This window comes from Engraulis encrasicolus, chromosome 5, assembly GCF_034702125.1.
Source record: "Engraulis encrasicolus isolate BLACKSEA-1 chromosome 5, IST_EnEncr_1.0, whole genome shotgun sequence".
NCBI lineage: Eukaryota > Metazoa > Chordata > Actinopteri > Clupeiformes > Engraulidae > Engraulis > Engraulis encrasicolus.
The window spans coordinates 42,456,391-42,479,910 of record NC_085861.1 but is presented as its reverse complement, the minus strand read 5'-3'; the positions used below and the strand labels follow the sequence as shown (position 1 = coordinate 42,479,910).

The window sequence follows — 23,520 nt, the reverse complement described above, 5'->3', positions numbered from 1 at the left end:
AGGTTTAAGCAAGTGTTGACAATTTTGTTAAATTTTTCTGAAAAAATGCAGTAGTTATTTACTAAGTAATAAACTGATATTTACTAGTACAGACAATGTACAGACAATTTTTTCCAGCTTACAATGTCTAGTTCTGGGAATTCAAAATGGTGGAAATGGCGAATATCCCCCTTTTCATGTATGAAACGTGCAATTTTCCCAGTCATCATGAATACTTAGAATTTGATGGTGTGGTAAGTATTTGTAAAAAAAATGTAACATTTGTGAATGGGCAGCATGAATTCTGGAAATAAACTACTAAAAATATTACACAGTACACTAGGGCTGTAACGATATACTCAACTCACGATTCGGTTCGTATCACGATTTTTGATTCGGTTCGATACACCCCACAATTTTTAAAATGCATCTTTTTGATGATCGTTTATAGGAAGAATAGGTTACAAGAGTTTACTAATAATACAAAAAAGTGAAATAATAACGGTAATGATTTGAAGCTTGGAAGCACCATCACATCATATCATGTGGTTGTTTTCTGGACTTAAGGGTAGAACAACTTTAAAAGGGTGTATCACAATACTGGCTTTTTGTATCACGATACAGTATTGTGACTCTGCATATCACGATTTCTAGATTCGATACAATATCGTTACAGCCCTACAGTACACCTTTAACCCATTTTGACCCGAAGACACCTGCCAAATAGGTCAGTTTTGCCTATTTGTAGTTAGGCTCCTAAAACCTGAGCATTGATTTTCAGAAAAATGTAATAGAATTGTCAACACTTACAAAAACCTTCATTTCTTTGTCTCTGTAGCACCGAGAGAGATTACATTTATAATGACAGCTCAGGCTTTTTTGTACGGCATTTTCACACAAGGGTGAAAGTTTACAGTTGTCCATTCCTCTTAGAAGCCAGCAAACTGTAAGCCTTCCGGTTCATCTTCAAACATTGCATGAATCCTCTGACCTCTATCTTTAGGATAATATGCATCAAACGGGTGTTTTTTCGTGTAGGCAATGAATTTAGAGCAACTGCAAAACATTTTGTTAATCACACATCCCAATGTGTATTTCAGGCATCAGACAACATAACTTTTGCTATGTACTTTCAAAATGCCTGCATGGACGCATCTCCCAGCGTTAATGGCAAATACACATGGAAAACCTAATGAAAGGTAAAACCAACCAAATGCCTCTCCCGGTTAAGTGCCTAATCTTGATATAGGCCTATACAACATGGAATTTTAACATGATTTTTTTTCCCTTTAGTAATTTTTGCTTAAATATTTTACATTTAATAGATGCCTGCAGATCTCCTTTGGTGAATAGCAAAGCAAGCATGAGATGTGCAAACACCACCCATAGAATAGTGACTCAAAAGACAATAGTTCAAGAAAAAATAAATAGGCGAGGCTAGTCTCATGTGTGAGGGATCCATTATTGACAGAATGATACCACTACACAAACAATTAGTCAGAGGTTACATCCCTATTCCACTTAAGGATAGAGGTGTAATCATATCCTGTTTCAAAATGTTTGCATTTGTTTTTAGGGTGTTTTTCATATTTTAATAGCTGACAAAGGCAGCATATTTAAGGCAGACCTCAGTCTACATAGTCTCTGTGGACTCCAGTTCGGGGTGAATTCAAGGTTTGGGCATTACATTATAGACAGTGTTTTAACTTGTATATTGTATATTAAATTCAATACATTTTTAAGATGAAATTGCTTTAACGATGTTTATTATTGTATGTGTTTTCAGCATGGGTACCAAACCAATCATACTCTGCTTAACTGCAGTGCTACTGACTGGTAAGTACAAGGGATGTCTTCATTTCTGTAAATGTCTTGTGTCCCTTGTGTCAACACACCTGCACAAAATAACACATTTTTTCATAACAATCAGGACAGTAGCCTATATCATATATATCAGACTATGTTGGCACTATTTGTTTAAGACACATGATGCCTGGGAGTAAACTTTTGGGATGTAATTTCTGCACAAAATTGTGATTCGAGGCCCCACCGCGGCTGGGCTGCTACGCTGGTGACCTGGGTTTGATTCCGGAATGGGGCCTTAGATTTTTAAAAATGTGATTTGATTGTTAAAGTTTGATCAGTATTAATCACAATGGATCGTCTTTTTCGGTTATCATGCCCTTTTTACTTTTTGAAGTAACTAATTAATCAAATCATGCTATCTCTTCTGCTTTTTCTTTACAGTTAATGGGTGTCCAGATGGCCTTGAATTTTTGACCACCTTCTTGACCAACTATAAGCATGGTTCGGGATTTGGAGCAAAATTTCAGCTCATCATCACTGCCTATGAAAGCCCAGCGGCTGTGCGGGCGTTAGGTCCATCTTTCGAGAAGCAGTGGACAGTGAACAAAAGGACAACTATCTGGGTAGCCTTGCCTACCACAGTTGAACTACCAGATGGTGAAGGACTCAGTGACAAAGTAGTTCGAATCACCTCTGACAATTACGTCACTGTGACCACATCCAGTCGAAAAGATAACACTGGTGACTACAGCGTGATCCTCCCGACACATCAGCTTGGGCGAGAGTATGTAGTGTTCACACCAGGCCCAAAACCAAGGAGTGCACTTTTTGCGATTGTAAATGGTGACAAAGTCAATGCCATTGAAGTCAAGTCTGCAGGCAGAAATAAAAGGCTGCAATTAAAGCCTTATCAAGCCTTTCAGTTTTCAGACAAAAAGTCTTTAACTGGGACTAGGGTCAGTTCCACACATCCTATAGCCGTCTTAGCAGGGGCAGAGTGTACTAGATTATCAGGAAGATCATGTGAACACGTGTATGAACAGCTTGTCCCTGTTGAAAGGCTTTCAACTCATTACTTGGTCCCATCTATGGTTAGGTCTTATGGCTACACTGATTTTGCCTACGTGGTTGCAACTGAGGACCGTACAACAGTGACCATTACCTGTGGGAAACGGTCCAGTAATGACAAGCTGGCTGCTGGTGAAACCAGGGCTATTAAGATGAGAAATGGTTTCCCCTGTGTTGTAATCAGCAACAACAAAGTAATGGTTATGTACTTTGGAGAAAATAATCCCTATGATGTGTTTCTGACCACCATTCTTCCCACCTCGGAGCTGTCAAACAGCTGGTCATTTGCATTTGAACCACTGTATGAAAACTATGCCTATATTATCGCAGAAGCAAAGAACTTAAACACAATACGGGGCTATGTAGGATCAGACTGGAAAACTTTTACGGCTGATAAACAATATGTGTGGAGCATCCAGAAGGTTAAGCCTCAATTCTCAACTTTCACCATTTCGGGAAAACTGTTAATGGCAGTTTATGTCTTTGGAGGTTCAGACAGGAATGGTTATGGCACAACTGCAGTCTGTACAGAAGGTAAGCCTTACGCTATGCATATTGTTACTGAAAATGTAATAACCTGGTACAGTAGATTGATACAGTTTGTGTGTGTGTGTGTGTGTGAGAGAGAGAAAGAGAGAGAGAGCAAGTGTGTGTGAATTTTATGTGTATATGTTCTTTTTCTCAAATGTGTGTATTCTGTTGCTAAGAAGTCTAGTTAACGAAAATGATGTAGGCAGCTATGTGATCAGTGGTCACACTTGAGTCAATATTCTGTCACATACAATATAATATACAATATATTTTATTTGTCATTGTGACGAGCACAACGGAATTGAGCATTCATTGTTGAAGCAATAACAAAAATAAAAATAACTATATTGTATAACTATAAAAATATACTGTATTGTCATATCATTTTTCATCCATGTAATCTTATTCTAGGAAAAGCACCAACTCCGGCACCTGATCCCTGTGATAGCATCACATGTCGGGAAAAGGAGGAATGCCGCGGTGAAGGTGAATGTGTCGCCACATCAGAGGACACCTGCCATGCCCTGGGGGATCCCCATTACCAAACATTTGATGGCAGACGCTACGACTTCCAGGGTACCTGCACCTACACCATGGCAAAGGTTGTGAAAAAGGAGAAAGGTCTCGTTCCCTTCACAGTCCTGGCCAAGAACAACCACAGAGGGAACCGATGGGTGGCATTTGTGAGGACAGTGACAGTGACTGTCTACAATCACACCGTAGCCATTAGCAACAGACGGGGACAGGTGGAGGTAAGGAATCCAAGCTTCATTCATGGAAAGATGCCAATCTCATAACCTTGATTTTCACATATTTGCAGTATTTCTCAGCATTATTCATGAATGTGCATATCATTTTCTTCTCAGTGTTTTCAGTACTTAGATTTATTGGATCAGAATGATTAGCATAGCTTAGCATAATCACTGGAAGTAACTGGTAACTTTAGCATCAAGCCACAAGTGATCACTGGACGAGATTAAATTGCCGTTTTACACTCTGGTGAATTTTGTATTCATTTTAAAGTGGTTAATAAGTACTTTTGATTACGTTTTATTTTGCACCATAGACTTGCATTGCTATGCTTAATTTGGCTATACTGTTAGCCCCTTGACTGTAAGGTGACCCGGTGGCGACCCGAATGACTTTGAACTTCAACTTGATCTTCATTCCGCAATTGTTTATAATCCAGGTGGTGTAATAAAACCAGGAGCATTATATATCATTGGAAAGCTTAGACCCTCAGGAACACACCTAGCACTACTATACAGAGATTTGAACATATTTTATGTGCATTATTATCAATGTATTACACAATGTCACCTTTCAAATTTGACCCTCCCAAGCACCCCCCGCCTGATGTGTCCCTACCTTCCAAGGATCAGTGGACATCCAAACATGAACATATCCTTATCCCCATGGTCTCAAAATGTCTGTTACAATCCAAGGTTTATGAAAGTGTATTCTTTTTTTAACTGTATTTCAACCACAAGTTGTACAACTCCACTCAAACTAAACCACTTTATTGTGGAGAGAAGAGTTCATCCAGGCACTCCAAAATAAGGTGTCCAAACGGGAAGTTACATTAAAAAGCCTTTAATGGTACTGGGCTGGGGTTACATTAAAAAGCCGACATGTTTCGACCTCACCAGGTCTTCATCAGGGCTAGGTTCAACATTGAGAAGAAAGGCCTCCCTTAAATAGTGACATCACCACATGTGACCCATTACGCACTACACACATTTGCGCACACCATAGAAAACAAAGAAAAAAAAAAAATAATAGTCTGGGGTAATAAGTGATGCCACAGAAAAAAATGACCAGAAGTACAAACAAGCATCACAAAAAACAAGTAAAATCAATATCCTCATTTAAACCAGGATAGCGCATGGCATCCAGTTGGTGTATCCAAAATGTCTCCCTCTGATTCAGTCGTTTTAGTCTGTCCCCACCCCTCGGAAGAGGTTTGATATGTTCTACACCCTGTATGCGCAGCAGAGAATCATTCTTACCATGGTATTCATTGAAATGTTTCGCCATGGGATAATCAAAATTGCCCACTCTGATAGCATATTTGTGTTCTGCTAGCCTATCTCGCATGCGCCTTTTTGTGCGTCCGATATAAAAGAACCCTTCAGCGCAAGGACACGTTAGGCGGTATATGACAAATGTGGAATTGCAATTAATGAAATCTCTCTGTCCGTATTCTCTCGTGGTTTTACTATCCACAAAAGATTTGGCTTGTGTAACATTTGGGCAGTGGGGGCAGTTCATACATCTATAGGTGCCAATAGGTTTACGCAGCCAGGTTTCTCTCTTTTTCACATGTAGGTGAGAGCGCATTAATTTATCCCTTAGGCTGGGTGCCCTCTTAAAAGACACCAAGGGTGGTTCAGGGAACACCTCACGTAGTTGCGCATCACTTTCAATAATGGACCAATTGTTCTTAATAATTTGCCTGATCCGCGTCGCTTGTGTACTGTATGTCGTAACAAAAAAAGGACGGGACTGCTGGTGGCTATGACGTTTATTTTTGGTCAATAACGTGTTGCGTTGTAGGGAGCGCGCTTTACTGTATGCGTTTTGGATGGCTTCAGGGCGATAGGCTCTATCACTGAATCTTTTCTCCATCAGCTCGGCCTGCTCGTGAAAATCATTTTCAAAATCACAGATACGCCTTAATCTCTGGAATTGGCCTTGTGGAATATTTCTAATGAGATGTGGGGGATGGAATGAATCCGCTCTCAGAATGGTGTTCCGAGAGGTCGCCTTTCTGACAAAGGTGGTGTGCAGCTGTCCCTCCGCGTCTTTATATATCGTCAAATCCAGAAAGTTAATATTAGTTAATGAATATTCCAAGGACAGTTTAATGTGCGGGTTAAGAGTGTTTAGGTAACGGTGGAATTCCAGTAGCTGAGATTCAGAACCATTGAACACCAGGCAAATATCATCAATATAACGGGAGTACCAGGTTATGCAATTAAGAAAAGGGTTACACGTATTAAATACATATTCACTTTCCCATTGGCCTAAAAACAAGCAAGCATAATTAGGAGAGAAACAAGATCCCATTGGCACCCCAATTTTTTAAAGATAAATCTCATCCATGAAGAGAAACACGTTATGATGAATAACCCAGTCTGTTAATTTCATCAAAAACTCATAGGGCGCAGAGTCACGTATGGTAGAGAGAAAGTGACTTAATGCTCTCAAGCCTTGCTGATGGTCAATGTTCGTGTACAAACTTTCAACGTCCATGGTGACTAAAAAGTGATTTGGGGCTCTCGGTAACTCAGCAAGTTTGTTTAAAACATCTGTGGTGTCCTCCACAAAGGAAGGAAGCTGCCTTACTAAGGGTTTAATGAAAGAGTCAATGTATTTCGACGCTGGTTCCGTGAGTGTACCGTTTCCAGATATAATGGGGCGCCCCGGTGGATTGTCTTTGGGTTCTTTGTGCACTTTGGGCAGTAAATAAAAGGTTGCCATTACAGGGTGTTCAACACTAAGAAAACCAAGTTCATTGCACGTTATGTCACCATCGTTAAATGCGCCTTGTAATAATGCATCAAATTCATTTTTTAAAGTTTGCAATGGGTTGGAATAAAGTCTCTCATAGTATTTAGTATTTAGCTGGCGGTGTGCTTCCGTGATGTACTTTGTCGTAGAGAGCACGACCACCGCGCCCCCTTTGTCCGCAGGCCGTATAACAATTTCATCATTCTTCGAGAGTTCATCAAGTCCCAAACGTTCTCTCCGTGTCAGGTTAGATCTGTGCGTAACGGGATTGTCTTGCATTAGCTGATTCACCTCAAAGTCCACTTTCCTAGAAAAAGTAATTAATGCTGGGTTGGAAACTATTGGGGAAAACCGAGACTTAGGTTTAAAAATAGTTCTCGTGTCAAGATTGGTAGTATCAGACTGCACAACCTGGGTAGAGTCTCTGGGAGTGTTCTGAGCATACCAGGCCTTAAGGTGTAAACTCCGATAGAAACGGAATAAATCCACCCTTGTATCGAAGGTAGTCACATTGTGGGTGGGTGAGAAGGAAAGGCCCTTGGATAAAACAGAGACCTGTTCTTCACTAAGTTGACAGTCAGAAAGGTTAATTACCGCGGATAGTGTACTCGTTCCTTCTTCCGTAATCCGTCTCGCTTCCGCATGGGCTGTCTGTGCGCGTCTCCTCCCCCGGCGCGTCTTGCGCCTCCTCGTTGTGTGCCCAGCGGTGGGAAGGCGGCCTGGTCGTGATCCAAAAAATCTTGGTCCATTGAATTGTTGGAGAGCCCTTCATCTTCACTGTTGTAGAGGTTGAAGGAGACCCTCCTGGTGGTGCGTCGTTCGCGTGTATGTTGTTCACCAGGGCGCTTCCAGCGATATACGCGGCCTTGTTCGTAGTCATCGGCGTCCCTTTTGAAAGTCTGTAATTTCATCTGTTTGACACTTAGTTCCAATTCCTGTAGATTATCTTTGAGATTTTTTTCCAGGGTGTCGAGTTGTTCAGGCGGTAGAGAGGAGAGCGCAGCCCTGGTTTCTTTTATCTGAGTGTCCATTTTTTCTCTTTGCGCCTTTCCATCCTCAATCAACAGAAGCATTAAGTCCATAGAGCATTTGTTGAGGATCGATTCCCATTTGCCCCTGAAAGCCACGTCTTCGTTATAGGTGGCCGGAAACTTTGAGATGCGTAAACCGCGAGGGATTCTTCCTTCTCTCCAATAATCAGAGAGCGAGACGATGTGCCACTTGAGTTTCAGATCTTTCTCCAAAAGTTTGCGTAGGTCATGCTGAGTCTTTTTTAAATCCAACGAAAGGGTAGGTACATTTTGTTGCTGTAGCAAGGTGTCTGTCACCACAATGTTTCTTCCCTCTTCTTCTGAATAAGAAAAGTATGCCATAGTGTCCACAGTATCAGACGCCAAACACTCAGAGAAACGAGTGGAGCTATCACCAAGCCAAAGACTGCTCCCACGATGCAGTCGGTATAACTTGAAAGGCACACAGGTGGCTGGAAGCTCAAGCGGTCTTCAGTCTGTTCATTTGGGTTTGTTGGGTGCTCTTGGATATCGGGGATCAGTTCATGTAGAGAGAAGAGTTCATCCAGGCACTCCAAAATAAGGTGTCCAAACGGGAAGTTACATTAAAAAGCCTTTAATGGTACTGGGCTGGGGTTACATTAAAAAGCCGACATGTTTCGACCTCACCAGGTCTTCATCAGGGCTAGGTTCAACATTGAGAAGAAAGGCCTCCCTTAAATAGTGACATCACCACATGTGACCCATTACGCACTACACACATTTGCGCACACCATAGAAAACAAAGAAAAAAAAAAAATAATAGTCTGGGGTAATAAGTGATGCCACAGAAAAAAATGACCAGAAGTACAAACAAGCATCACAAAAAACAAGTAAAATCAATATCCTCATTTAAACCAGGATAGCGCATGGCATCCAGTTGGTGTATCCAAAATGTCTCCCTCTGATTCAGTCGTTTTAGTCTGTCCCCACCCCTCGGAAGAGGTTTGATATGTTCTACACCCTGTATGCGCAGCAGAGAATCATTCTTACCATGGTATTCATTGAAATGTTTCGCCATGGGATAATCAAAATTGCCCACTCTGATAGCATATTTGTGTTCTGCTAGCCTATCTCGCATGCGCCTTTTTGTGCGTCCGATATAAAAGAACCCTTCAGCGCAAGGACACGTTAGGCGGTATATGACAAATGTGGAATTGCAATTAATGAAATCTCTCTGTCCGTATTCTCTCGTGGTTTTACTATCCACAAAAGATTTGGCTTGTGTAACATTTGGGCAGTGGGGGCAGTTCATACATCTATAGGTGCCAATAGGTTTACGCAGCCAGGTTTCTCTCTTTTTCACATGTAGGTGAGAGCGCATTAATTTATCCCTTAGGCTGGGTGCCCTCTTAAAAGACACCAAGGGTGGTTCAGGGAACACCTCACGTAGTTGCGCATCACTTTCCAATAATGGACCAATTGTTCTTAATAATTTGCCTGATCCGCGTCGCTTGTGTACTGTATGTCGTAACAAAAAAAGGACGGGACTGCTGGTGGCTATGACGTTTATTTTTGGTCAATAACGTGTTGCGTTGTAGGGAGCGCGCTTTACTGTATGCGTTTTGGATGGCTTCAGGGCGATAGGCTCTATCACTGAATCTTTTCTCCATCAGCTCGGCCTGCTCGTGAAAGTCATTTTCAAAATCACAGATACGCCTTAATCTCTGGAATTGGCCTTGTGGAATATTTCTAATGAGATGCGGGGGATGGAATGAATCCGCTCTCAGAATGGTGTTCCGAGAGGTCGCCTTCGGAATAAGGTGGTGTGCAGCTGTCCCTCCGCGTCTTTATATATCGTCAAATTCCAGAAAGTTAATATTAGTTAATGAATATTCCAAGGACAGTTTAATGTGCGGGTTAAGAGTGTTTAGGTAACGGTGGAATTCCAGTAGCTGAGATTCAGAACCACTGAACACCAGGCAAATGTCATCAATATAACGGGAGTACCAGGTTATGCAATTAAGAAAAGGGTTACACGTATTAAATACATATTCACTTTCCCATTGGCCTAAAAACAAGCAAGCATAATTAGGAGAGAAACAAGATCCCATTGGCACCCCAATTTTTTGAAGATAAATCTCATCCATGAAGAGAAACACGTTATGATGAATAACCCAGTCTGTTAATTTCATCAAAAACTCATAGGGCGCAGAGTCACGTATGGTAGAGAGAAAGTGACTTAATGCTCTCAAGCCTTGCTGATGGTCAATGTTCGTGTACAAACTTTCAACGTCCATGGTGACTAAAAAGTGATTTGGGGCTCTCGGTAACTCAGCAAGTTTGTTTAAAACATCTGTGGTGTCCTCCACAAAGGAAGGAAGCTGCCTTACTAAGGGTTTAATGAAAGAGTCACTTTTTAGTCACCATGGACGTTGAAAGTTTGTACACGAACATTGACCATCAGCAAGGCTTGAGAGCATTAAGTCACTTTCTCTCTACCATACGTGACTCTGCGCCCTATGAGTTTTTGATGAAATTAACAGACTGGGTTATTCATCATAACGTGTTTCTCTTCATGGATGAGATTTATCTTCAAAAAATTGGGGTGCCAATGGGATAATATTTCTCTCCTAATTATGCTTGCTTGTTTTTAGGCCAATGGGAAAGTGAATATGTATTTAATACGTGTAACCCTTTTCGTAATTGCATAACCTGGTACTCCCGTTATATTGATGATATTTGCCTGGTGTTCAATGGTTCTGAATCTCAGCTACTGGAATTCCACCGTTACCTAAACACTCTTAACCCGCACATTAAACTGTCCTTGGAATATTCATTAACTAATATTAACTTTCTGGATTTGACGATATATAAAGACGCGGAGGGACAGCTGCACACCACCTTATTCAGAAAGGCGACCTCTCGGAACACCATTCTGAGAGCGGATTCATTCCATCCCCCACATCTCATTAGAAATATTCCACAAGGCCAATTCCAGAGATTAAGGCGTATCTGTGATTTTGAAAATGATTTTCACGAGCAGGCCGAGCTGATGGAGAAAAGATTCAGTGATAGAGCCTATCGCCCTGAAGCCATCCAAAACGCATACAGTAAAGCGCGCTCCCTACAACGCAACACGTTATTGACCAAAAAGAAACGTCATAGCCACCAGCAGTCCCGTCCTTTTTTTGTTACGACATACAGTACACAAGCGACGCGGATCAGGCAAATTATTAAGAACAATTGGTCCATTATTGAAAGTGATGCGCAACTACGTGAGGTGTTCCCTGAACCACCCTTGGTGTCTTTTAAGAGGGCACCCAGCCTAAGGGATAAATTAATGCGCTCTCACCTACATGTGAAAAAGAGAGAAACCTGGCTGCGTAAACCTATTGGCACCTATAGATGTATGAACTGCCCCCACTGCCCAAATGTTACACAAGCCAAATCTTTTGTGGATAGTAAAACCACGAGAGAATACGGACAGAGAGATTTCATTAATTGCAATTCCACATTTGTCATATACCGCCTAACGTGTCCTTGCGCTGAAGGGTTCTTTTATATCGGACGCACAAAAAGGCGCATGCGAGATAGGCTAGCAGAACACAAATATGCTATCAGAGTGGGCAATTTTGATTATCCCATGGCGAAACATTTCAATGAATACCATGGTAAGAATGATTCTCTGCTGCGCATACAGGGTGTAGAACATATCAAACCTCTTCCGAGGGGTGGGGACAGACTAAAACGACTGAATCAGAGGGAGACATTTTGGATACACCAACTGGATGCCATGCGCTATCCTGGTTTAAATGAGGATATTGATTTTACTTGTTTTTTGTGATGCTTGTTTGTACTTCTGGTCATTTTTTTCTGTGGCATCACTTATTACCCCAGACTATTATTTTTTCTATATTTTTTTCTTTGTTTTCTATGGTGTGCGCAAATGTGTGTAGTGCGTAATGGGTCACATGTGGTGATGTCACTATTTAAGGGAGGCCTTTCTTCTCAATGTTGAACCTAGCCCTGATGAAGACCTGGTGAGGTCGAAACATGTCGGCTTTTTAATGTAACCCCAGCCCAGTACCATTAAAGGCTTTTTAATGTAACTTCCCGTTTGGACACCTTATTTTGGAGTGCCTGGATGAACTCTTCTCTCTACATGAACTGATCCCCGATATCCAAGAGCACCCAACAAACCCAAATGAACAGACTGAAGACCGCTTGAGCTTCCAGCCACCTGTGTGCCTAAACCACTTTATTGTGGAAAAAAAAACGATCACGTTTTTTCCCCTCAAGAATTGTGCTGTTTTTGCCAACACTTCCATATATTTCATATGATCAATGGTATTCCACATGATCCCCAGACCCTGCTGATTACATGGGAACCACTGGAGTGGCTCTGTGACATTCCTGCTCTGAAAGACAAGCCTTAGAAGAGAATTAGGCAGGTCCTGTTTTACGCAGCTTTGTGTTGGCTCATTTGCTTTGAATGACTGCAGCTCCCTCAAAGCAAGAGCTAGAAACTCCATTCAAAGACTGAGTGATAGCCCAGAGTCCAGGTTTTCAAATGAGTCATATAGCTCTTCTGTGTTACACCCAGGGACAGAGGAATCTCAAATCTGCTCAAGAATGCCCCTTTCTTCCCATGTTTTTACTGTACATAGTGTACAGTACCGTACAGTACAGTACAGTACCGTACAGTACAGTAACATCTCTGTAATACTACCAAAAAGGCATATCCAAGATGACTGTAGAACACATCAAGGGGTAAGCTTTCATTTGAGACCGCCATGAGGCTTCTAGCTCAAAATGTTCTTGAACAGTGAGACCTTATTTGTGGGGTGCATTTTGACTAATCAAAAGTCTACAATAAAACACATGGCAAAACGCATGTGCATATCCACACATAATTGTCTTGGGAAAGGGCATATATAGCTGTAAAAATATCCCCTTTGACAAACAGCTTCTGTAGACATGTGAATAAGTATCAAATTTGTTTTCAAGGCAAAATGTATCAGCTAAACTGCTGAAATGTAGTAATTTCCAAGAGTTTCTAAAACCGCCTGTCAGAAAAAAAGATGTTCCAACCCCTGTAACTCCTTGGCAGTACATCACAACATCTTCCTGTCACTTCCTGTGGATTCTACAGAGTCTCTACTTTCAAATGGTACCACTCAAAGATAGCCCTAAAGGTTTGAGGCAATGCAAACACATAGACAAAAATGATATTCACATTCATGAATAATGCTTGGTAATACTACAAATATGTGAAAATCAAAAAAGGGTGGTCTGTTCCTTTAAAGATGAAAGTATTTTCTCCATAATTACTTGGTTGTACATCAATGACCCTGACACTGAAAACTTGGTTGAAGTATCCAAGACACTCTTATTAAAGCTATTTTAACAATTGGAAGAGTGCCTTGGATACTTCAACTTCAGTTCGTTCATTATTATTTTATTTTTTTTATTATTTTTTTTTACCAAAGAGCACCTTTGACTACCTTTCCAAGACTAACGCCGTAACCTCAAACCTGCCCTTTGTACTGAACACTTGGTATTGAGAACTAGATTTCTTATTTGCGTTATTGGAATATTCATTTTTTTAGCAGGTAGTATGTACTTAACTCTTGTTGCCGCCATGATGAAAGCCTATGAATACGATCAGGAAAGACAGGGGGCTCAGGTGTCCTGGGGGGCCCAGAATTGGGTCCTCTTTACATTGTATTGGGCAGGGGACCTTTCATATGACTTTGTCCCAGGCCTGGCTAGGGCTGTCAGCAGCCCCGAATATGATTATGAGAAATCATCCTCTTCTGTTCCAGGTGGATGGTGAAATTGTTTACCTGCCCGTGGGTTTAGCTGGAGGAAAACTTGAGGTGGTCCAGAGGGGCAGGTATGCCATTCTGAAAACGGACTTTGGTCTGAAAGTCAGCTATGACTGGAATACGATGCTGTACATCACAGTTCCAAGCAGCTACTTCCGAACCCTGGGTGGACTTTGTGGGAACTACAATGGTGACCGTGGGGATGAGTGGACCAGCCCCTCTGGCAGTCGGCTCTCCTCAGCCCTTGAGTTTGCCAAGAGCTGGAAAGAAGTAGATGGCGACTTGTTCTGCCATGATAACTGCCGTGGAGGATGTCCCACTTGCAAACCAAAAAAGCAACAGAAATTTAGTGGGAACAGCTATTGTGGAATAATCAAAGACCCCAAGGGTGTTTTTGCTGAATGCATAAGCAAAGTAGACCCTGAAATCTACTTCAACAATTGTGTCTTTGACATCTGCCTCAATAATGGCCTCACAAGCTTCCTATGTGATAATGTAGAAAATTATGTTGACGCCTGTATGGCCCAAGGCATCAAGATTGACCGCTGGAGGACTGTTGCTGACTGCCGTACGTGTTTGCTTAGAAATACAAAAATTAAAAAACATAAAACTCTTAAATGTATCAAGTATTGCTGTATTTTGTTTTCTGTATATTTTTATTTTTATTTAAAAAATATACTGTATAGCCCTATATAATATCATGTCTTTATCATTGATCACAGCAATCGATTGTCCTGCAAACAGCCACTTTGATGCATGTGGACCAGCATGTGCCTCCTCCTGTGCTGATAAAAATGCTGCCGCCACCTGCAAGCTGCCATGTGTAGAAGGCTGCCAGTGTAATGCAGGCTTTGTCCTCAGCGGTGACACATGTGTAAGAGAGACATCATGTGGTTGCACCCATGAGGGTCGCTACCACCCACCTGGAAAGACATTTTGGGCTGACAACACATGTACTAAAAGATGCACTTGCAACTCTGGAACCATTCAGTGCACTAGAACCAAGTGCAAGAGTTCAGAGGTGTGTTCGGTGAGGAATGGCGTGAGAGACTGCCATCCCCTCTCTTATAGCACCTGCTATGGCTCAGGTGATCCACACTATCGATCATTTGATGGGAGGAAATTTGACTTCCAGGGAACTTGCACATATTACCTGTCAAAATTGTTGAACACTACGGATGAAAGTCTGGAAGCGTTTGAGGTTCAAGTCCAAAATGAGAATAGAGGCCGCAACAAGGCAGTGGCATACACAAAGACAGTCCTGATAAAAGTGTATGGGCATACCATTGTTTTAAGCAGTGACAATCCAGGAAGAGTGATGGTGAGTCTCAACATCTATAAAAAGTCCTTGTTAAATCAAAGCCTTTATAGCCTTGAAAAGTCTCGAATAACTTGAAAAGTAATGCTAAAAGTGGGTATGGTACATTGTTATCGTTTACAGCCCGTTAGCTCCACAACAAAATCACAGTATGTGTGTTTTACATTGACATACATTTTATCCTTTGTCAAAAAACTCACATTAACAATTGTAAAATCTTTTTTCATCAAAGCTTGATGATGTATTTATAAATTTCCCAATAACACTGGAAGATGGGAGACTTTCAATTGTTCGAAGTGGCTGGTCTGGAGTGGTAAAAACTGAGTTCGGCTTACAAGTCCAGTATGACTGGAGAAGCTACGTGTCAGTTACTCTGCCTAGCACCTACAGTGGAGAGGTAGGTGGTCTATGTGGAAACTTCAATGCCAACGGCAACGACGACATGCACAAACCTGACAACACCCCTGCCACAACTCCTACAGAGTTTGGTAAGAGCTGGAAAGTGAAGGATGACCCACGATGCAAAGACACGTGCCAAAAATGTCCTGTTTGTGACATTAACTCAGAACCAAATAAACCATACAGAGAGGCATGTCGTATTCTCACAAATCAGAATGGTCCCTTCGAGGTTTGTCACATCAAAGTGAATCCCCAGCCATACTTTGAGGACTGTGTTTATGACATGTGCATGTATCATGGCCACTCCTCAGCTCTTTGTGATGCCCTCAGTGCATACACTGCAGTTTGCCAAGAAGCCAAAGCCATCATCAATGTTTGGAGAACGGACACATTCTGTCGTAAGTATCATAGTTTGTCAGGATGAAATCAGATATTTTTACTTTTTGGGTCATTGGTTCTTGCTATGACTGTCTATGACTGAAATGACAGAAATTCTTCTTGTAAACGTGTATTTTCACAGTGTTCAGTTGTTTTACCCATGTGTAAATATATTTTTTTCTTTGCCAGCTCTAGCCTGCAAACCATTCAGCCACTATGAACTGTGTGCAGACAGCTGTTCTCAAACGTGTGGCACTAAGGAAGTCTGTGATGCTACCTCCTGCAAAGAGGGCTGTCAGTGTGATGACGGCTTTGAATTCAGCAATGGACAGTGTGTGCGGGAGGAACAGTGTGGCTGTCTCTACAATGGTCAGTACTATGAACACGGGCAGGTGTTTTTCCCTGGTGAGCAATGTGCCCGGCGTTGTGAGTGTGGAGATAATGGCAGGGTGCAGTGCCAGGACAGCTTCTCCTGTGGTCCTGGTGAAGTGTGCAAAATCCACGATGGAACCAAGGGCTGCTTCCCAACAGACAAAGCAGCTTGCTCTGTGTCAGGATCTGGACACTATCAAACCTTTGATAACAGGGTCTTCAGTGTTCCTGGAAACTGTAAGTACACAATGGCAGAGGTTGTAGAGGACAACGAGGGAAAGAGGGTTCCCTTCAATGTGATCATCCATCAGCAATCAGCAACTGATGACCCAACAGTTACCAGAAGTGTCCATATACAAGTCAACGACCGCACACTATCCATGCTTCCTGGACGGCTGTGGGAAGTGATGGTAATTCAAATTACTGTTTGGATTTCTAATGGTCTTCTTCTCTGTGTCCTGACGCCTTGAACCATGATGTGCCATTGAAGCATTTTTTACAATCAAGCCATGATCCCCCACCAGTCCCCAAACAAAAAGTGAATCACAGCTCTACATTTACTGCATGCAGACTCTACGTACTCTGTGAGCATAATACCGCAAAAGTAGGGAGCAGTAGAACTATTACACTAGCAGAATTCAGTGACTGAGGTTGATTTATTTACCTTTGCACTTGAGTAAGAATTGTTGGTGCCAAATGATTTAAAGGACTATCCATTTAAGCCGAACTACATTAGTGATGTTGACCACATTCTCATTTTCATAAGGCTTCACAATAAGAAAACTTACAATACCATTGTGATGTGGATGATTCTGTTGCCCTCAACCTACAATCTACCCCTTCTTATCTTTACTGGACAGGTGGATGGTGTCAGAATGAATCTCCCTCTTGAACTGGATGATGGGGAAGTGCAAGCCTATCAGAGTGGCATTGTCATCACCCTTCAGACTGACTTTGGCTTGAAGGTGACTTATGACACCAGGTCCATGGTCAGAGTAGAAATGCCATCCTCTTACCAAGGCACACTGCGAGGTCTCTGTGGCAACTACAACACCAACCCAGGCGATGACTTTGCTCTCCCAGGAGGGGAACAGGCAACGTCGGCAGAAGCCTTCGCCAAGGGCTGGGTCGTGGCTGAAAAGGGTGTGACATGTCAGACCGGATGTGGTGGCCAGTGTCCCTCCCCCCCTCCAACAGACAAACAGGACTCCAAAGACAAGTGTGACATCTTGAAAGACACAAAGGGTCCATTTGCAAAGTGCCACGCAACTGTGCCACCTCAGACGCATTTTGACGAATGTGTGAAAGACCTTTCAGAACAAGTGGGGAAAGACGAGGTCCTCTGCCAACACCTGCAGAACTATGTTGCCATTTGCCAGGAGGCTGGAGCCTCGGTCGACCTCTGGAGAAATGACACATTCTGCCGTGAGTCTCTCTAACATCATGCTTTACATTATTTGGATGCTGTTTGTGGACCCATGCGTGTTCAATTTGATACTTGTTACATACAGTATTCATATTCATTTCTTTCTTACTAAAATATTTTTGTACTTTAGGGGAAGTATTTCTCTTTCAAGTTTAGTGTTGCACTTGTACTTTCTCTGCTATGCCTTGATATCATTTAACTGTCTGCACTGTGTTTTTCATGTTAGCTAAGACATGCCCAGAGAACAGTCAATATGAACTCTGCGCTGACACCTGCACTACCACCTGCGCCAGTCTAACAAAATCTCCCAAGTGCTCACGCTGCCAGGAGGGATGTGAGTGTATGGATGGTTTTGCATTTGATGGTGGGATTTGCAGACCTCTTGGAGAATGTGGATGTGTGGTTGATGGATTGTACATCAAGGTTTGTGTGTGTTTCCTCCTCGTGTAGAGTGTTTTTATGGCCTTTATTTATTTATCATATTAGCAGTCAGTTGGTGGAGATATACTGTAGACCTAGACCCTAAACACATTGACATTTTCAGACCTAGAAGTTGGAGAAATAGGATGTCGGACTAGTGGGTCAATCCCAGTTTTTCATAATGTTTGCTAGCTTGTCTTTTCCTGACTTGTTGTTATTTGATATTTATGCAGCCTACACATGAAAGACCAGTCAGATTTTTGGAAGAAAGCAGTCTAATCTCAACTTTCTGAAAAAGTGACATTACCTAGATATACTGTAGCAGACTAGCATTTACAGTAAATGCCATAATCTTAGTCAATCTTCATATGTTGTGCAGTCCCCTTTAGTGGTTGAAAGAACTTCCTGATACCCGTAGCCCCTTCACACACACTTAACCAGCAGTGGAACGCTGGAGTCACTGAAAAAACTTACCACTATGACAGTGCACAGGGTCTTTAGTAATACAGTACATTGTGGCTTGTTCATTGATATTCTGGTAACAGCCAATTCATAAATGGGGCTGTGTCTTACTTGGTTAAGCAATATGTTGCATGTTTTTTTAACTATTGTACTCCCTGAATTTTGTGTTACCATCCTCATGGCACATGCCTCTGAAGGACCAATTCCTTGTCGTGTACCATTAGGTGAGGTCCAATAAAGTTGACTGCTTGGCAAGGCCATAGACAAACAAAATCACACCTAGTAGGTGCTATCCTGTAAAATAGATAGCAATGTATCGTATTTTGCACATTTTTACCCAATTTCCTACAGTCTGGGGAGACCGTGGTTACAGGAGAAGACTGTACAGAGAAGTGCACATGTACAAGTGGTGTGTACTCATGTGTGAATACTGGGTGCCCAAAAAATCAAGTGTGTTCTATCAAGGAAGGTGTAAAGAACTGCTATGACGTTGGTGAGTCTCTTATCTAAATTCCACGTGGAATTTGATTATATTGTATAGAATTGGAATGAAGTCTTGTAGCCTGTGTAATGTAAAAATGCATTGTTTTTTTTTTCATTGTCTATGTCAGACCCTTGCGAGCAGAAAGCGTGCCGCGAAAAAGAAAAGTGTGTGATCAATGGCGCTGTTGTCCAGTGTGTGGCAGAGTCCCAGGCCAGCTGTTGGGCCATGGGGGACCCCAACTACCGGACCTTCGATGGCAAGACGTTCTCTTTTCAAGGCACATGTTCATACACCCTGGTTCAGACAAATGGCCAAGATAAAACACTGACTCCTTTCAGTGTAGTTACCAAAACGGAGTTGGAATCCCAACATAGAGGTGCCTATTTGAAGACTGCAACCATCAGGATGGCAGATGTCAATATCGTTATTGTTTATGGTGATCCTGGAACAGTGATGGTTCGTAACATTTAGCTCACCCACAATTTTATGTATTCAAGTGAGTCGTGAGACAAACAGCTCGTCAGCTAATATCCATGTCGTAATAAATCAATGTATTGCTCTTCAGATTGACGGATCTACTCGAAATCTCAACAATCTCAAATCGAAATCTCTAACTCTCAACTCCGGAAAAATCAAGATTACCCAGAAAGGCTATCAGGGTTTCATCGAGACAGACTTTGGAGTGGAGATCATCTTTGATTGGGGGGAGGACCTGAAGGTCATTGTGTCAAGTAGCTACTTTGATAACCTGGAGGGGCTGTGTGGAACCTACAACGATGACCCATATGATGACTTCTCTCTGCCCAAGGGCAACATCGTCAGTGACCTGCCGAAGTTTGCCGAGGCTTGGGGTCTCCCAGAGACCAACCAGTCCTGTTTGCATGCCTGCCCTGGTACCTGCCAAAACTGCCCAGATGAGTCAGTTTATAAGCAAAGGCAATACTGTGGTGAGATTGTGGTGAAGGATGGGGCATTTGCAGCCTGTCACGCCCATATTTCACCTCTGCCTCTCATGGCAGACTGCATTTACAACATGTGCACCCACCCAGACAAGGACTTTCTGTGCACGGCCATGGCCAACTATGTGGGAATGTGCCAGCAGAAGGGTGCTGAGGTCTCTAACCAGTGGTTACAGTCACTTAATTGCTGTAAGTGTTGCTTCCATAGTCATTAGTCTCTTTTTATTCTTGTAATTTTTCAGTTCTACCTCAAAACTCATTCATTTTCCCAAAGCTGCTGATCATGGCTACGTTTTCCAAAAACGCTAAACTAGTACAAAGTACTTTGGGTACGAGGTGCCCCTTTGGTTAATATATCAGAAAAAGCTCTCACATCATCATCAAACATGCACATACACTTTTTAAATGAATATTCATGTTTAAATAAAGGCATTTTAATCATTTTTGCACAAGAAGAGTGCCTCCCTTTTTGATAATACACATACACTATTCCATACATTTATAGCTCACTTATGCACATTGTGCAAGCATTTGAATAATAAAAAAACATTATTGTATGTACGAACTTGTAGTGATGTGATAAACTGCCTATAGGGGCACCTCCTGCTTTAGTACAATTTAGGCTTGTGCACTACTTAAATGGGTTATTTTTTTAAACACAACCCATACTGAGCACATACAGTAAGCTAGACTGACAAATTGTTTCATGACTAAAAACATTAAAGGCCCTGTGTGTAATTTCCGTAGTTTATTTACAAAGTGTATGCTGCTCATTGATCATTTTTAAGTTGTCTATGACTGGCAACAGTGTACATTATGAAGCCATTTTTTATACTTAGAAATGCATTGTGATAGTACATGTTTGAGAGAAAGATAATATTTCTGAATGAGAAGCATACATTCCGGAAATAAACTGCAAAAAAAAACACAGGACCTGGGGATACATGGGGATAGTTGTAACTTTTCAAATCTGGGATTTACGCCTCTGCCAGTTTTTGTTCACAGCTCTTTTGATCGTGTTTATTGTTTTTGTGTCTCCTTACTGAAACAGAAATCTGAAGAGGAGCTCAGACGACAAAGAGAAGAAAGCCCGATATACGTACGCCACACCGAGTTGCCTTATCAGCCAATTCCAAATCCTTTCTGACGCCTTGTCTTTTCACTTCATACGTTTGTAAATTTAAAAGTCATTTCATGTCTAAACCGATAAATTAAACTATATAGTAAACGAATTTGATAGAGTTGTCATGACAAATCATAGTATGTAATCAGATTTACTGTTCATGTATCACTCTTCTAATCAATAAAGTCATTTTTCATTCCAACCCTTAGTTGCCTTATCAGCCAATTCCAAATACTTTCTGATGCCTTGTCTTTTCACTTCATAAATTTAAGTCATTTAATGTCAAAATCGATCAACTATACAACAAAATTAAATCGATAAAGTTGCCATGACAAATCATAGTATGTAATCATATTTACTGCTCATATATCACTTTTATAATCAATAAAGTAGTTTTTCATTTCAACCCAGTTTTTATTATGTCTTTGTTCTCATATGCATTCAGAAGAATCACTTGCTTCCTCCTTAGGGGTCTTACACACCAGGGGTGCGATTCTCAAAGTGCGAAGTAGCTAGTCTGTTAGCAATGTTGCATAGTAAATACTATAAAAGTTGCTAACTCTTGTGTCTCGAACGTTAGCACACAAAGTAACTACTGCTTGGAGTAATGTGCACTCTGAAGTAGTGGTGACTTTGAAAGTGAGGTGCCTCCTATCCGTATCTGGACAGTGAAGTTGAAGTACAGCTGGAGTAGATCCATTGAGTCCAGACATCACCTCAGCCACCCCAAGTAACACACAGCGCTAGTCTACTTCAGAGCGTGACCCCACCCATTAGCTAAACTTGTAGTACATATTTGACCACAAATGTGTCAATATCTTTTAATCCTGTGGTGCAAAAGCGATGAAAATCAATCGACATGCACACAAAGTGATGATACAGCTGTGAGAGTGTTCAGAACACAAATTCACGTCATGTCATTTGTTCGTGAAAAATAAACGTCATATCCTTGGAATCTGATGAATCCCACACTAATAATATACTTTTAGCTGTATGCCGATTGAATTGCGTCTCATTTCGATGTGTAATTTGTGAAATATTTAGATAAGAAAGTATTGGTTTCTCCCGGAAATGCGCTGGATTACGTGTCAACTACTTAAATTTTTTTGGCGCGAATTTCATTTCATAGCCTAGGGGTATTTACGCTTGCCTATCAATGGGAAGACGCGAGCCACGCGGGTTCGAAACCAGTGTGCAGCATGTTGACAACAACTCGTGAAATCGTGTTTTGGACCCTACAGTGTAACACATTTTCCCTTGGCTGCACGTGTGTGTTGGTAATGCACAACATAAATTATCTATTTCTGCCAGATATTTCCAAAATTGTGGCACTGTAACCATGTGGATTCGAACCGGTGTGGCTTCTGTTTTCCCATTGGGATGCAAGCGTGAATACCACTAGGCTATGGAATGAAATCTGCGCGAAAATTTCTCAGGGATATGACACTTTAACAGACGATTTTCTGGGAGTAACCACAACTTTATTGTCCAAATATTTTACAAATTACACCTCGGAATGAAACGAAATCCAATCGGCATGCAGATAATACTGCATTATTGGTGTCAGATTGTAATGCCACGGCCGTGTTTTTTCACAAAGAAATTACAAGGTGTGTTGTGGAGGAAACAGCGGAGTCACGGTGTCGTGACATCCAATCAAATGTGCTGGTGGTGGTTGTACATTATTGCTTTCTACTTCACGCACTGAATTTAGGAGGAAACAGCTGAATCATGACTCAGCAATCATGCATATCTCTTGTTGCTTCTTTGGTCACGCACTGCAATGCCAAGAAAGTAAGTAGCGGTGTGGACTCAGGAAAGCAGCCGCACTACTTTTGGCTTACTGTGGGAATAGTAAGGTTTCGAGAAATGCACGGATTTCGCCTTGAAGTAAGTAGATAACTACAAAGTACGTCTGTAGTTCAAAGCTAACGTTCCAGAATCGCACCCCAGGGGTGCGATTCTCAAAGTGCGAAGTAGCTAGTTTGTTAGCAATGTTGCATAGTAAATACTATAAAAGTTGCTAACTCTTGTGTCTCGAACGTTAGCACACAAAGTAACTACTGCTTGGAGTAATGTGCACTCTGAAGTAGTGGTGACTTTGAAAGTGAGGTGCCTCCTATCCGTATCTGGACAGTGAAGTTGAAGTACAGCTGGAGTAGATCCATTGAGTCCAGACATCACCTCAGCCACCCCAAGTAACACACAGCGCTAGTCTACTTCAGAGCGTGACTCCACCCATTAGCTAAACTTGTAGTACATATTTGACCACAAATGTGTCAATATCTTTTAATCCTGTGGTGCAAAAGCGATGAAAATCAATCGACATGCACACAAAGTGATGATACAGCTGTGAGAGTGTTCAGAACACAAATTCACGTCATGTCATTTGTTCGTGAAAAAAAAACCGTCATATCCTTGGAATCTGATGAATCCCACACTAATAATATACTTTTAGCTGT

General features: G+C 41.7%; 1 protein-coding gene across 1 annotated transcript; it reads left to right on the top strand.

Moving 5' to 3' along the window:
- The first annotated feature begins 1,636 nt into the window (after positions 1-1,636).
- LOC134449493 (IgGFc-binding protein-like) lies at positions 1,637-21,796 on the top strand. Its single transcript, XM_063199457.1, has 14 exons — positions 1,637-1,653; positions 1,766-1,815; positions 2,227-3,387; positions 3,796-4,136; positions 13,715-14,285; positions 14,440-15,038; positions 15,268-15,832; positions 16,002-16,594; positions 17,045-17,609; positions 17,837-18,033; positions 18,844-18,985; positions 19,104-19,432; positions 19,542-20,124; positions 20,987-21,796. Coding segments are annotated over exons 2-14 (5,697 nt in total). The 5' UTR covers positions 1,637-1,653; position 1,766; the 3' UTR covers positions 20,989-21,796.
- Positions 21,797-23,520: the final 1,724 nt, after the last annotated feature.